This window comes from Mirounga angustirostris, unplaced genomic scaffold, assembly GCF_029215605.1.
Source record: "Mirounga angustirostris isolate CCGP_5_RB_7025 unplaced genomic scaffold, mMirAng1.0.hap1 SCAF_12, whole genome shotgun sequence".
In the NCBI taxonomy this organism is placed as follows: Eukaryota; Metazoa; Chordata; class Mammalia; order Carnivora; family Phocidae; genus Mirounga; species Mirounga angustirostris.
The window spans coordinates 67455892-67472262 of NW_026991720.1; the positions used below are offsets into that span (position 1 = coordinate 67455892).

A 16371-nucleotide genomic window follows, 5' to 3' on the forward strand; every position below is an offset into this window, starting at 1 on the left:
TAAGACATTATGATTTCATGGTTCATCTATATACCTCCTACATAGTTGTATAATACTTGTATCTAACAGGATTACCAAATTACATACCTTTTTGGTATCTGTAACATGCCTAAAATACCAGAGTATTCATTGGCCAGGTATGGTTATGAAACCACATTGACTTTGCCAGATGAGGATTTGTTCATGCATATAGATAGTGTTCAGGTTTCTCATACCATTTTGAGAGATATAAAATACTCTTTTTATTGTATTTAGTCTTTATTCCAATCATTAAATTAAAAAAAAGTGCCTCTTTTCTGGATAACACACTGTGCAACTTTTAATTAACCAAACGTCTGTGCAGGGATAATTGAGCAAATAGGATTATTTTGTGCCTTGACAAATTGCCAGCAGGCTAAACTGGTGAGCAGTGTGGCTGTGTGGTTGTTGGTACCTGCTCAGAGGAGTCCTGGAAGTAGGAGCGATGGCAAGAAGAAAGCAGACAGAGACACCTTTTCCCTCTCTACTGCTTCAGTAGTGCAGAGTATGGTGAGCCTGAGCCCTGAGTTTCATTCACAGCTTTAAGTAGCCTTTGTTTAAAAACTCCCAGATCTGTGTTTCCTATCTTAGCCTTTGTATTAGTTTGTTAGTCCTGCTATAACAAAGTATCCCCAACCTAGATGGCTTTAAAAATAAATGTATTTATTGTCTCACAGTTCTGGAGGGTAGGATCAAGGGTGTCAGCAAGGTTGGTTTCTTCTGAGGGTTGTGAGGGAGAATCTGTTCCATGCCTGTCCCCTAGCTTCTGGCGGTTTGCTGGAAATCTCTGGCATTCCTTGGTTTATAGAAGCATCTGATCTCTACCTTTATCTTCACATGGTGTTCTTCCTGTGTGCATATCTGTGTCCAAACTTCCCCTTTTTATGAGGACTCTAGTCATATTGGATTAGGTGCCCACCCTATTCCGGTCTGAGCTCATTTTTACTAATTACGTTTGCAACAACCCTAGTTGCAAGCAGAGGTCATATTCTGAAGTACTGAGGGTTAAGACTTCAACATGAATTTTTGGGGGAGGATGCAGTTCAACTGCTTTCAGCCCTTCTCCCAAGTTCCACACTGGTGCTTTTGGTTTCCAGCTGGACACCATAGTCAGTGTCCCACCAGAACCTCCAATGTAACACAGTTGGAATTGGTCTCACTGTCTCACAAGGCCTTTCTCTCTTTTTCTTTTTCTCTTACTCTGTGTTTGGTGGTCATATCATCATCCCACTCAGTTAGCCAGCTTGGATGTTTTGGGCCTTTTCCTGGCGCTCAGTCTCCGACATCCATCTCTACCAAGTTCTGTCATTCCTGCCTCAACTGTTTCTCTAACCTTTCCTCTCTTTTCAGTCCTGGTGTGGTAGCGCTGGCTTAGACCCCTGCTGTGCCTTGCTCTCACACTGTCTATCTCCCCATCTTGTCTTTCCTCTGTTAAATTCATCTTCCACACCAATTCCTTTTCTAAGACAAAGATCTGAACCTGATATTTATTAGCGCCCCCCCGCCCCGCCGCCAGAGACCGTCAGTGACTTCTCACTGCTTGCAAAGAAGTCAAGATTTTGTAACTTGGCCTTTAAGGTCTTCCACAGGTGGCTGGTATTACAGCTCAAGCCACTCTTCACCCCTCACAACCTATTAGATACAGGGTGGGCAACACCTGCGTCCTTCCCTAAACACAGCACATCCCATATGTTGTCACCTCTGTGTTTCGCTCTGTTCTTTCCTCAGTGTGGAAGGTCCTCTCTCTGCCCTTCACTCTTCTTCCCATCCCAGCTGGAGTTTGGTCTCAGTCAAATGGAAACCAGAACACCTGGGTTTTAGGCCAGAATGCCAGAAGCCAGTTGCTTCCCCTTCACATAAGTCATTAACTTCTAGTTTTTTTTTTTTTTTTTTTAAGATTTTATTTATTTATTTGCGAGAGAGAGAATGAGAGACAGAGAGCATGAGAGGGAGGAGGGTCAGAGGGAGAAGCAGACTCCCCGCCGAGCAGGGAGCCCGATGCGGGACTCGATCCCAGGACTCCAGGATCATGACCTGAGCCGAAGGCAGTCGCTCAACCAACTGAGCCACCCAGGCGCCCCTAACTTCTAGTTTTCTCAAAAGTAAAACGAGGAGGTTGAAGTAGATGATCTCAAAGATCTTCTCAACTTTAAAATTTCTTCTTTAAATGCCACACCTCCATGAAGCATTCCCCAGGTTTGTGGGCAGAACAAATCACTCTTCTTGTGCCCCCTTAACACTTTATGTCTTCTTTTACTTTTGACCCTCAACTCATGCATTCTGGTGGGCATATATGCACGTGACTACCTCGCACTCCCCCAACAGGCTGTAAGCTCCTCGAGGCCCGCTAAGAATGTTTGACTCAGCTTTGCGTCTCTTCCCATCCTGGTCTTACTTGCACATAGACTCTCAGTGAGACACACTGAGTGGTAGAGAAGATGTTCTGGGCCAACATATTTCTGTAACATATGCTGTTCCTGCTCCTGAAAGTTCCCATGCATTTGGAAGGATGTGTTTTGGATGGTGAATGACAGAAATTGTATATTGAACACACCATGGGATTTTCCTTTCTTTGTGATATTATTATGATCAGGTGACATTCTGGGAAACACTTAACTTTGTAACACTTTGTATAAAAATGTGTTCTCTCTATGAGCTGCTTAGAAGTAATTAAGTGTTTTGAGAAACATAGGAAAACACTCCTGTTTTCTTCCTCCCTCTATATCCTCCAGAGACTTGGACTTCAGTGTATCATTGAAACATTTGGAAATTTAAAATACAGAATACCTCCTTGGAAGTCAAAGCATCTGTGGCCTGTTGTATTGTTCCTAACAACCAGATTTGATTATGTCATGACCTTGCTCAGAAACTTTTCAATCACTCCTTGCTTCCTAGGGAAGAAAAAGCAGTCCCTTTTTTTTTTGTTTTCATGCCCATCTTTGGTCTTATACTTTTAATCTCATTTCACAGTGTTTTCTTTTATGTGCTCTGCTGCCCAGACAAAATCAGTTCCTCACCATTTCCCTTGTACACGCCCTAGCTTTCTTGCACCTGCCTTTCTGCAAGGATCCCCCTGACTAGAGTGCCGGCCTTTCTGTGCCCATTACTACATACCTGAATTTCACTCATTTTTCAAGAGCCAGCTTGCATTCCATTTCTGCTACAAAGCCGCCTTTGATTTCCTACCAGAATTCTGTTCTCATCATATTGCTCCCTGTCTTAAGATTGTATACTGTTTCTAGTTCTAGACTAGTGTTATCTGCCTTATCAGACTAGAACTTCTTTGGCATCACATTTCATGTCTGTTTGTATTCTACCACCCCTACCAATACTACCCCTAGTTGAGTCCACATGTGGTCGGTAGATCTCAGCAATGAATGAGTCTCTGTGAACCATTTTTACATGGTGTATTAATGAATGACAAAGCTGCTCTATATTACTGCTGCTCTGTCACGTCCTAATTTAAAATACCTAATCTTTAATTCTAGAATCCAGCAATATGCGTGAAACAAAAATGCCATGTTGGCTAAAACAGTTACATTTGAAATTGTAATTCGAACCTGTCATGTTCTTTAGATTCTGTACATTGCTGTTTCAGTCCACTGTATGTAAAAGGAAATGCTAAGTGTTTATAAATGTTTTTAGGTTTGAACGTAGTTTTTTGACAGCGATGTTTAATTTTTTCCCTAGTGTCTATTTGTGTATGCTTTTATTTTCTGCAGGCTACTGATTTTATGCTTTGTGCTTGTTTTATGTTGCAGATTAATATCCTTTCAAGAGTTCGTAGCATTTGAATCTGTCCTGTGTGCCCCAGATGCTTTGTTCATGGTGGCCTTTCAACTCTTTGACAAAACTGGCAAAGGAGAAGTTACTTTTGGTAAGGGGTGTGAGTATGTGTGTACCTAAGTAAGTGCAGACTTGTGTGAGCTTTTTGTGTGTGTGTGTGTCCCCAGAAATGAAGTGTATGGAGAAACTTTTTAAGAAGTTAAGCATATCCCTTTTAACAAAGATTGTTCTGTGTTTTGGGGCTCCAGTTCAAATATCTTTCTATTTGAAAAATAGATTTCTGGCCCCGTTTTGATACTCTGGTTTAGTTTTAAGGTGAGGGAGGTTGTGCATGACTTTTTCAGAGTCGTAGGTCATGTGAGCTAAGCAGGACTTCTGTTAATTTCCTTCACAATCAGGGGTGCTTCCCACAGGTAGGAGGAAGACGTTCATAAACTGCCTAAGAACAGAAGGTACCACCTGTGCCCCCGGCGTTTTCAGTCCTTACCTGGTCCCCACGGAGTAGCTTGAGTGCAAAGGCTTTGCACAAGATAGGAGTTCAGGGTGGCAGCAGCAGAACCTCGGTCTCCCAAGAGGACCCCCTTGGCTGGGTCGTTCTCTCTGCCGTGCTGCCACCTTCTTCATTGTGAAAAGCCAGAACTGGCCTCACAGGGATTAGCTGCAGAGTTGCAGAAAACCCACATGTTGTTTTAAGTACTAGGAGAAAGGAAGTAGCAGACCAGGAGTAGGTTCTTTATTAAAAATAAGCTGCTTACTGACGTATAAAAAAAGTGTAAAAATAAACTTTTTTATACTGAAGATAGATTTGACGGAAAGTACCACCTTTTCCTTGGACTGTGTGGTATCCAGCATGTGTTGTTCATGCACGTGACCCTGCTGTAGATAGCACTGCCTGTGAGGAACTGTGGAGCCCTCCTGGGCTTGTGGATTGTTGATTCAGGGGAGATGGTTGAGGTGCCCATTGCAAATGTCTTTATTCATAGTTTCTAGTTCGTTTGGACTTCCTGGGTCTGTCTTACTTGATGGATGGTGAGCAATGTACAGATGGGAGGAGAATACAGATGATATGATAGAGCACCATCTATTCTGGAATAATTCTGGAACTGGAGAGAGACTTCGCTCCTTCTGGCTCTCGGCCTCTGTTGTGTCTGAACAAGTTAATCATCCTCTCAGGTCTTCATTTTCCTTATCAGAAATGAAGACAATAGCTACATAAAGTGTAGGTAAGGCAGTATAATGGACTTATTCTAGAAGCCTTCCCTTTTCTGCATCCATTCGTCCATGTTCCTTTGACATGGCAGTTATTTGAGGCTCGATCAGCTGAGGCAAAACATGGACATATACCTGGTTTTGTTTCATACAGTCTAGAAGCTCAGATGCATTCCATGAACACTCCAGTAGAACACTATGCGGATTATTTCATATTTAAACATCCCTAGAATAACTTTAGTTTTTTCCTTTCCCATCACCCGATTCATCTTAGTATCACTGTAACCACAGCTTTTCCTTGGAACACCAATAAAAAAATGTCCCCGTTGAAATTTTCGAGTGACGAACGAGCAGCCAGCTCATGGTGGCGTTAATTGACCCAGTGGAAGCCAGTTTGATGAATACGGTTCCTGGGGGTTTCCAGAGGAACGCCTGCGCGTCTGAGTGAGTTGGGCAGCCACGTTCACTCGCGCTTCCCCCTCCTGTAGCACGTGTGCAGGCGGGGGTGCAGGAGCTCCGGGGTGGAGATGGGGGGCGCTGGGAAGTGGCCTGCAGTGTTCTCCTTACGTCCAGCGTGAAGCGGTGACTGGCCTGGTGGAGGAAAGAAACAGGAGACTGTCCCCCGTGCAGGGAGACGTGCTGTTCCTGGGAGCAGAAGGAAGCAGCAGGTGAAGAAGCAGGTGCAGGAGAGGGGGTCATCAGGTGCGGGAGGGGGGTCATCTGTGAAGTGCTGCAAGCACAGTAGCAGGACCATTCTGTGTCTGCTTCTTACTAGTGCTTTGTTGATGGGCAAATCGGTTCAACGTTCTGAGCCTTCTTTTCTTCATCTGTACAGTCAGGGTAATAATAATCTACCTTGCAAGACTATGTGAGGATGAGAAGATACACTGCATATAAAGGTGCTGTCTGGAGAACAAAGGCCTCTATAAAAATATTACTGAAAGAAAAAACTTGAAAAAGCAAAGGAGGACTTTCTTCTTCTCTCCCCCCCCGCTTTTTTTTTCTTGTGTTTTAGGAAGCCCTGCACTTCTAACTTGCAGTTTAACTGCTGGCCAGTTAGCCAGTAATTTGCTTACCATCTGTTTTGTGTTGAACATTATCCCATCTCTGAAGGCATAAGACATTCAAATAAGAAATCATGGTTTCCAAGGAGCTGAAATTCTTATGACAACATCAGTTGCATGTAACTTGTAGAAGAAATGTATACCTCCTCTCCCAGTACCCTGCCCTCCCAGTGTCACCAAGCAGAAACAGGGTATGTCCTATATCCATTTATGATGAGCTGATGGGGTCCTCACCCAGGGGTGAGGGAGTCAAACGATGTAGCCTGGGCTTTTCTGACCTATTCATCCCTATTTGGGATTAAACTAACAGGGATATGCATACTACAAAGAAGAATCCAAATGACCATCAAATTGCAAATTAATAGTTGACTTAACATTTTTCATAAGGTAGAGTCCCCCAGGAGAGGTGGCTGCTGTGTTTAGTTGGCTTTTACCCAGTAAACAAAATCATACAGGGGATGTGGCAGCCTAAGGAGTATTTCAACAGCAGGTATCTTTAGAAGAGGCTAGCACAAGTATGTTTTCCAGGAAACTTATAATGGGGTTGGAGAACTTTCTTAAAAAATGGAGTTGGGCAGAAAAGAGGACTGACTTAGTCAGTCTTAATCTCATAAGCCCGCAGAATTAAGAGCATCCTGATCTGTGACCCGGCGGCCTGTCCCTGTGAGGCTGTTGGAGATGTGCGCAGTGACAGTCCTACCTCTGGTTACATCCTTAGCTCCTTGTAAGCCCTTCACCCAAGAATGCCCTTTGTGTATTTCAGAAGGTTGCCTGGGTGTGCATCTCTGGGAGGGGTAAACATGAAGAGGTAAGAAAGAAAGGCCTCCTCTTTTCCCTCCCAGATGGGCTCCGTCAGCTGTGGTCATGAGGAGAGCATTGTTTCTCGGAACAGAGGTTTATCTGGGGCCTTCCCATGGGCTGCAGGCAAGGCAGGAGAGTGGCCTCAGTTCCCCGGACCTCCTGGCCTTGCGTTCCGTCCAGAGGAGAGCCATTACCCTCTCGATCTGTAACATAGTGGATTTCCACCTGGGGGCTTGTTTGAAGCAGGGCCTGACGAAACTCAGTAAGCACTAGTGTTTGTCAACAAGCCGGCGGTACTCCCGCTCCCACTAACGCTGATTCTGGTACACACCACACAAAAATCGGGTGGCGTGAGGGGCAGATAATCAAGTGTCACATTTCAGGGAGGGCTTGCCCCGTTTGCTCTTAGGCCTTGTTTATGTTTGTCATGTTTTCATGTCTAGATTACTCCTGTGTTTGCTACAATGAAAAGATCTTGATTAGGCCAATTTTGTTCCTTTGATATGAGTTCATTATTTTCACCTGTTTCCTCTGAGGAAAAACGTATCTCCAATATTTTGTTCTCACCATGTTTTCTTGTTTTGATATCTGATATTTATAAGTGCATTTTGAGATGTCAGCAGGTGTGTAATAGGGTATCCGTATAAAGAAAATTCTAGTTAACAATTTGCAATTCTGTATGTGTGGAGAACAAATACTTTGTTCTGTTTCTCTTTGCATGTTTAGCCTATTTTATATATGCTAGTGAATTTTTATTTTTAATTTTTTAAAGTATTCTTTACATAAACATAGCATACATACAGAAGAATGCACAAATCATAAGTGTACCTCTTGATGAACTTTTGCACAGTGTATATACTTATCGCCATCCAGATCAGGAGGAGAATAGTGCCAGCGTCCATGGGCCCCTTTCCAGTTATCGTCCCCCAGGCCCAGTGCTAACAGCGGACATTTATCAACATGGACTGGGTTTGCTTGTTTTTAAACTAGATAAAAATGGAGAGGTACAGAACGTACCGTTTCACTCTGACTTTTGCTCACATTTTATCTGTGAGATTCAGCCATGTTTATGTTGTATCTATTTTTACCTGGTTCTTTTTCTTTGTTGTATACGATTCCATTGTATGACTTTATCCGGATTTGTTTATTCATCTTACCATTGGTAGGCATTTGCACACTTCCAGCTTTGGTAGCTGCAAATAATGTGCTTTGAACATTGTTTTATCTATCTTTTGGGATGTGGGTGTGGGGCCATTTCTAGGAGTAGAACTGGTGGGTCATAGAAAATGTGTGTGTTTGGCTTCAATAGATACTGCCAAACAGTTTTCCAGAGTGCTTGAACCACTGCATTCACACTGTCAGTGTGGAAGAGTTCTCGTTGTTCCATGCCTTTGCTAACCCTTGGTATTACCAGTCACGTTTATTTCAGTGATACCTCATTATGTCGCTTTAATTTGCACTTTCCTGATTACTAATGGGTTGTGCAACCTTAAAAAAATATTTACTGGCCATTTGCATATCCTCTTTAGCGGTGTGCCGTTTTTCTAGATACAAGGTGTTCATGGGTTGTATATCTTCACTCCGTGACTTCCGCTTCCACTCACTCAATAGGGCCCTAAGGAACACAAGTTCTTAAACTTCATGTAGTACAAATTATCAGCATTTTCTTTTACAGATAGTTCTTTCTGTGTCCCATTTAAGAAATCTTTGCTTACCGAAAGGTCACAAAGACAGTCTCCTCTGCTATCTTTCAGAAGTTTTTTTGTTTTCCTTTCAAATTTAGATTTTCAATCTTTCTAGAATGTGGTTGGATTTTTTGTTTACTTTTGCATGTTGTGAGGATCAAGGTTCTCCAGACCCCGTGGATATCTACTTTCCCAGCACTATTACTGAAAGGATTGCTCTTTGTTTTATTGCTCTGTGCTGATAACAGTGATCTTCAATCACTGTGGGTCTGTTTCTGAATTCTGTCCTTCTATAATTATGTCTGCACCATCGCTATACTCTCTTTAATTACTACAACTTTATAATAAGTCTTGATTTCAGATGAATTCTCCAACTTTATTATTTTATTTTTTATTAAAGATTTTATTTATTTATTTGACAGAGAGAGATACAGCGAGAGGGGGAACACAAGCAGGGGGAGTGGGAGAGGGAGAAGCAGGCTTCCCACCAAGCAGGGAGCCCGATGTGGGGCCCGATCCCAGGACCCCAGGATCATGACCTGAGCCGAAGGTGGATGCTTAACGACTGAGCCACCCAGGTGCCCCCCAACTTTATTTTTAAGATTATTTTGGAAATATTGTCTTTACAATAATCCTGCTGAGAGTTTGAATGCTATAGCCCTGAATATTTTTAGTGTGTTTACATATATCTATATGTGTATAAATTTTTGACTGCCTTAAGGCTTTTTTGAAGTATTTAAAAGCTTATTTATTTATTTATTTTTAAAAAGATTTTATTTCTTTTCAGGGGAGAGAGCATGAACAGGGAGGGGCAGAGGGAGAGGGACAAGCAGACTCCCCTCTGAGCGGGGAACCTGATGTGGAACTTGATCCCAGGACCCTGAAATCATGACCTGAGCTGAAGTCAGATGCTTAATCAACTGAGCCACCCAGGCACCCCTAAATAAAAGCTTACTTAGTAATAAATGTTACTCTGCCTGTCCAACACTATTTGGAAAATGTAAGTTGGTGGAGACTACAAATTTTGAAAGAGAGAAGATACATGTCTATGTGATTATCATCTAAAGATGTTAGTGTATGTCTGCCATTTTGTAGATAGGTCTGTTGCCAATAGGAATCAGTGCTAAACCTCTCAGAAGGAAGACAGCAGGAACATGAGCTATATTTTACATCTGAGCTGAAGAGTAGTGTAAATTTTAAAAATATTCATGAATCTTTTAATAGATTTATATTACATTAATACATTGAATATAATAAATGGAAAGAAACTTTGGAATTCTGTGAACTTGATATGAAATTTTGATTAACATAGTAGGAGAGAAGGACATATAAAAGAGGGTAAATCATGGTGGAAAGCAAGCAGGAAAGGATTAGGAAAGGGGAAATGATATTTGCTGATGGTCTAGTCATTTAACCAAAGGAAAGAAATAATAAAGTGACATTGTATTAATTATAAATCTCTACACCTTTTTGTGAGGAGATAATTTATAAAAATTTCAGTTTATAATATTTAAGGCTTTATCTCTTTAAAATGTACATTTTTTGAGTATCAACATGATTTTCTTTTTTTAAAGCATTACTTTTATGCTTGATCAGGGGCGGCAAACTTTTTCTGTAAAGGACCAGATAGTAAATATTTTGAGCTTCATGGGCCTTAGGGTCTCTGACAACTAGTCAACTCTCCCGTTCCCAGAGACAGTATGTAAACAAATGGGTATGGCTGTCTTCCAATAAAAGTTTACTTACAAAAACAGTTGGTGGTTCAGTGGAACATAGTTTTCCAACCTGTCCACCAGAGTATTAACAGGAACATCTACAATTTGATGATGTTAATACTAGGGATTAAGACACTTAATAGAATGGGTATGTTCTGGTGATATTTGGGTGATTACAGTGAGCTGTGAAACGAAGAAGGTAATCCTCTTTGCACAATATGGTTTGGTTGGCTTTATTGAGAAAGTGCCTTTTGAGCACAAATTTGAAAGAGGTAGGGGAATTGATCATATAGAGAGATGGAAGAAGGAGAGAGACTGTTCTAGGCAAAAGGAATGGCTGTTGGCTTGGTTCGAAGGCTGGAGTGTACTTGGCACACTTGAGGACTACAAGGAGAACCTTTGTGAACTGAGTGAGTCAGGGAGAGCCTAGTAGGAAAGAAGCTCAGAGAAGTAACAGATCTGATGAAGTAAGACCCTTTAGATCAAGGTTAGATCTTAGACTATGATGATAAGTGAATTGGGAAACCATTACAGGATTTTTTTTTTTTTTTAAGCAGAGTGACATGATCTGGTTTATGTTTTAACAGGACCACTCTGGCTGCTGTGTTGAGAATAGACGATAGAAGGAACAGAGTAGAAAGAGAGGGACCAGTTAAAAGCTATTGAAGTAATCCAGGTGAATGATCATGGTGGCTTGGACCTGAGTGAAGTTAGGGTTATTTTGAAGAGAAACAAGGTTCTCTGATGGATTGGATGTGGACTGTGAAAGAGGGAGAGGAGGCAAGAATGATTTCAAAGACTTTGGCCAACTGGAAGGTGGAGTTACCAACCAAGATGGGAAGGGCTACAGGCTTGGGGTGGGAGGAAAACAGGAGCTCACTTTTGGATGTGTTAGTTTGATGCCTATTGGATATGTAAATGAGGTTGTCAAAGAGGCACTTGGATATATGAGTGTGGAATTTAGGAGATAGAAATTTGGTAGTTACCGGCAAATAGTGCTTGAAGTCATTTAATTGGTAGGGGCAAAAGAATTAGTAAAGATAGGGATAGCTCTTGGATCTGACTATGTTGTAAGACTAGAGATCCAGCAATGAAGATTATAAAATCTTCAGGGGGCTTACATTTTAGGGAGAAAGTAAACAAACAAAAATTATATGATGTCAGGATAGACTGTAATGTAAGTTAAGTGGGTAGGAGGGATAGAGGCTATTTGAGCAGCCCTAGAGGAGTGTCTGCGAACACCCAGTTGATATATGGGCTGTGAATGGCAGGAACTTGGAGCTATGGGGGTCTGGAGGTGGTCATTTGGGAGGTGCTGTAACAGGCTAATGGAGGCCTGGGTTGGACTTGTATCTCTGGACCCACCAGAGAATGAATCATATATGACTTGACTGTGGGGTAAAAGGGGGTCAAAGGAAAGGAAGAAGGACCAGATAGTAGCTACTGAGCTTGTTCTGCTCCAAAGACCTATGGTTTTACATAATCTCTTGAGAGAAGGCAAGTACCTGTCATTTTTTTTTTTTTGACATGTCAACCAATATTTTTTTATTTTTTTAAAAATTTTATTATGTTTACATTACATCATTAGTTTTTGATGTAGTGTTCCATGAATCATTGTTTGCATGTAACACCCAGTGCTCCATTCAGTATGTGCCCTCTTTAATACCCATCACCAGGCTAACCCATCCCCCCACCCCTCTCCCCTCTAGAAGCAGCCTCAGTTTGTTTCTCAGAGTCCCTAGTCTCTCATGGTTCGTCTCCCTCTCTGATTCCCCCCCTTCATTTTTCCCTTCCTACGATCTTTTTTTTTTTTCTTAACATATAATGTATTATTTGTTTCGGAGGTGTAGGTCTGTGATCCGTCAGTCTTACACGATTCACAGCGCTCGCCATAGCACATACCCTCCCCAATGTCCATCACCCAGCCACCCCATCCCTCCCACCCCCCACCACTCCAGCAACCCTCAGTTTGTTTCCTGAGATTAAAAAAATATGGAACGCTTCATGAATTTGCGTGTTATCCTTGCACGAGGCCATGCTAATCTTCTCTGTATTGTTCCAATTTTAGTATATGTGCTGCCGAGGGGAGCACGAGTACCTGTCATTTTTATCTTTAAGTTTATTGATCACTTATTACATACTTGCCTCTGGACTAAGTGCTTTCTATGTAATTTATTATTGAATCCTCACAACCTGGGAGGTCTTTCCTATAGATTAATTCCCATTTTTCTGATGAGGAAATGGCCTTGGGGAGGTTAAGGAACTTACCCACAGTCACGGTTGCTGTGGTACAGACAGGGCAGCAGCCTGATGACAGCCAAGTGTTTGCTGTTTACCGTGTCCGCCTGCCTCCCCCTGGGGGTGGTCATGCTCTGTGGGGCGGGCCGTTCCTTCCTAATGAAGATAGGGGCCAACTAATCTGGAGTGGTTTCAGTCTTCATCAGACTTGAGGGGGATTTAATCATTTTTCGTGAAGAAGTGAAGAACAATAAACAAATGCATTAGTTAGGAGATTATATGGCTGTAGCAGAAAGTCGTTACAAGGAAGAACATAGCTGGGTTAGAGTTCTCAGTAGACACAGAAAGTTGCCTCGGTGGCACAGTTGTCCGGGTAGTTTGTTGAAATGCGTTTGACATGGTCTCACCAAGGAAGCTTTATCTTTTGACGTGAGCAGAATTCTAAGGAGAGGGGGTAGTCATGGAGTGGTAGGGGGTGGGGAAGTGGTCTTTGTATAGGTTGAGTGTGTTAAAGGAAGCCCTTGATTGAAATGTGCAACTTGAGAGCTGTGGGCACCATGCGATGGAGGAGACTCCTGAGCTGGAGTTTTTAGTTAATAGGAGAGGCAATTGGGAGTCCCATGGGCTCTTCAGAGGACAGGGACCGGATCCAAATGATGCTTGGAAAAGGTGGATTTTCTTGCATTAATTGGAGTGGGGCACAGCCAGAGGCAGACATGCCTGGGATCATTGTGTGGGCTTTCCGGTACCTCTGTGAAGCAGGCAGATGACCACTTTCGTTCACTCAGTGAAGGTGTGGTTAGACACACTGTGAAGGGTGGTTTCCCAAACACTTTGATTTTCCCACGTTTCTTATTTGAGGATGCTGGGAAAGCAAAGCATTTTCCTTATGAATTTTAAGAAAGAGTGTGTTTTGGGAGGGGTAGTAATGAAACTATTAATCTTATGTATTTAATGCACCCACCAGTGATCGGTCTCTTAATGATGCTAATTTAACATGAACTATTCCTACCCTCTGCTAGTTCTTCGGTTGTTGTATCTGCAGTAGGCGACAGGAGCGGCCTAGCTCAATAGTAGTGGACGACCTGAATCTTAATTTTGCCTAGTGAATGTCACAGTTGGACCCCCTGAAAACTCAAAGTGTATTCTATAGCATAGCACTTCCTTAGGGTGAGATTTAAAATTTTTACTTGCATAATGCTATTACATGTTTTTCTCTTCCTTTAACTTTTTCATTACAGTGAACAAAACTTCATGAACTGTTCTATAATGCAATTTTAAAGTTATCATTCTTAGTATGTGAACATAAGCCCCCAGTTTCATTGCCTGAGTGGTAGTGATGTGCATGGGGGTCTGCAGTTTTTAATTGAACTTCAAAGACAGGAATTCTCGAAAGACAGGACTTCTTGACTCTGGGGTTCTGGGTGAGTGTCAGGGAGTCCATGAATGGCCACAGTTGTCAATAGTGTTTTGTCTAAATGACCATTTGCTCTTAGCAGATCTCAAAGAGGTCACTGATCTACCAAAAGATAAGAACTGCTTTTTGTAGAGGGACAGCTGAACGAGTAGACATACATCTTATTTAAGACTTCCCTAGCTGGTAAAAACTTCAGTTGTGAAATAGGGTACACCCTGTGCAATGCTTGGGAAGCTTTGGCTGGATTGCTGCTTCAGCTCTGTCAGTTGACCTGGAGTCCAAAAAAAAAAACCTAGTCCAGTCTTGCTCTTTTATTGGAAACTGCAGTGGCCTGCGTCCTTTAATCTTTGCTATTGAACGATATTGTGAGTTTTGGGTACCTTCGAGTAGTGGTGTTTCCTGTTTCTGTTAGTAAGTGTTGTGTGAAAAAAGGATTTTCCTACTAGACAGTCATAAAGCCTAAAATTTTTAGTTTATTAAAGCTCTGAGAAGTCCTGCAGAAAAAGAAATCTAACTTTGTCAAACTTACTTGAACAGGACCTTTCTTTTGTGTGTGAGACCTAAACACAATCTACAGAACTAATGAAGCGATCTCTAATGCCCTTCTCTAGTTAATTCCCTGACATGGATGGTGGTGTTTGGAGGGGCCCTTTCTGGGTTCACGGTTAGATTTTGTCCAGGAACACCTGCTGTGATGAAAGTGGAGTTGGCACGCTCTGGGAAACAGGCAGGATAGATGACATGACAAAATATGCGGAAACAGTCTGCTTCAGTCATTTTGACTTGGGTTGCAGAAAGTGATGAGAGTTAAAGTTACGGAAATAAGTTTTGAAGGTATGCACCCAAATTTAATAATACATATAAAAAGCTAGAGGAATGTATGTAGTAGATTAGGAGAGGATGGAACTTTAGCCGTAATTTTTTAAACTCGCTGGGAAGATCATTTATTGTTACCTTTGTAAAGACACTTGGAAAATGAAATATTCAAAAGATAAGCGAGGGGAAAAATTGGTTAAGAGTTGGAAAGAGCATTATTTGGGGGAGGTTCTGATTTTGGTGTTTCACAAAAATAATGTGTTATTTTGGTGACAGAAACTTACTGCCCTACGGTAGATTTAGTTTATATTACTTTGGGACTCAAGTCCATTTTCTTACACACATTCCAGTAGAGAATGAGAATATTGAATAAGAACAGTGTGTGTCTTGAAAGTAAATAACCTCCACATTGATAAGAATTGTGGCATGCCTGGGTACTGAGTGTCTTGCCTGCGATCCCAGAGACTGTTCAGAAGCTGTTCCAGTTCATTGGGTCAAAAATCCACTACTTACGAAAAGCTAAATGCGGATTTGCACGATTGACCATAATGGCTTCAATTTTGAAAGATAATGGTATCAGGGAGCACTTCCAGTCGGTGGGATAATTTGAGAATCGCCCATGCTCAGATGGCTAAAATATTGTACTTTTTACTACTTCATCACTCTATTTTAAAAATGGGGGTGGGGGGAGAGGATAAAGGCCTGTTGAGAAGGTGGAAGAATGTCAATTGGAGAGTAAATCACAGTAACCCCGTGAAGCCACTCCTTAGTTAACAACTGCCTGAAGGTTAACCGTCCTTTAGAAGCCTGTCCGTTTGGAGAGGCTGACTGGGGGCTTCTGCCCCTGTTGTTGTGGATGTGTGTGCATGCACGGGTGGGTCAGGTGAAGGGAAGAGAGGACTTGTGAATAGGGTAGAAGGTGTGGAGAACAGAAAGCTAACAGTAAATCCTAAAACTTGGAGCACTGGGAAAATTTGACTATTTTAAACTGTACTGCTCACTTAAAAATAGTAAAATTATACCATTATTCTTTCAGTATGAGGGAGAGATAAAAATACAGTTTTTCTAAATTGGAAAATTTGCTGTAATCTTGCTGCTAATGACTGATTTCTTCCAACAGTTGCAAGGCAGTTTTTGCTCTGATAGGTTGATAAAGGAAACAAAATCAAGAACATATTGGAAGTTCTCAGAGAAAATTACAGTTTAGGTATGTGTTGGGGGTGGATAGTTAGACATTTTAATTGAAATAAAACAGTTTTATACTAATATGGGATCACTGTGGGTGTACATTTGTAGTACATCTGCTCTTGAAACATTTCAGTAGGGTTAAATGTATGTTAATGCTTTTGCAAGAAAATTATTTTTGATCACATCCTTAGTCTAAGGAAACTAGCTTAGGAAATTGGTTTCTTAAACAATATAGATATTATACTTGCATTTAGAGAATGAATTAGGGATTCTGTGTACTGCCTTAAAAATTTCAAAGAGTTCAGATTTTTTGGTTGTGTTCCTCTCTAGTGGTGAGGAAAGTTAACAGTAATTAATACAACACATGATTAAAGCAAACTTATGTACCTGGGGAGTGACCACAGTCTGCTCTATGCCTCCAAACATCGTTTTAA

The 16371-nt window shown here is 41.7% G+C and overlaps 1 protein-coding gene and 1 non-coding gene across 6 annotated transcripts in view; one reads left to right on the plus strand and one right to left on the minus strand.

The window, feature by feature from the left end:
* The window catches only part of SLC25A13 (solute carrier family 25 member 13), a 180527-nt gene that overhangs the window by 61334 nt on the left and 102822 nt on the right, over nucleotides 1-16371 (plus strand). For 4 of the 5 annotated variants that reach the window (XM_064575248.1, XM_064575246.1, XM_064575244.1 and 1 more), the window contains exon 4: nucleotides 3780-3895. The exons of the other annotated variant lie outside the window; for it this stretch is intronic. In XM_064575248.1, coding sequence (XP_064431318.1) covers nucleotides 3780-3895 — 116 coding nt within the window. The remainder of the gene's footprint in view (nucleotides 1-3779; nucleotides 3896-16371) is intronic. 5 annotated transcript variants of the gene reach the window in all.
* On the minus strand, nucleotides 12265-12370 carry LOC123836242 (U6 spliceosomal RNA). The gene has a single exon (XR_006788918.1). It is a non-coding gene; the product is annotated as a U6 spliceosomal RNA (small nuclear RNA).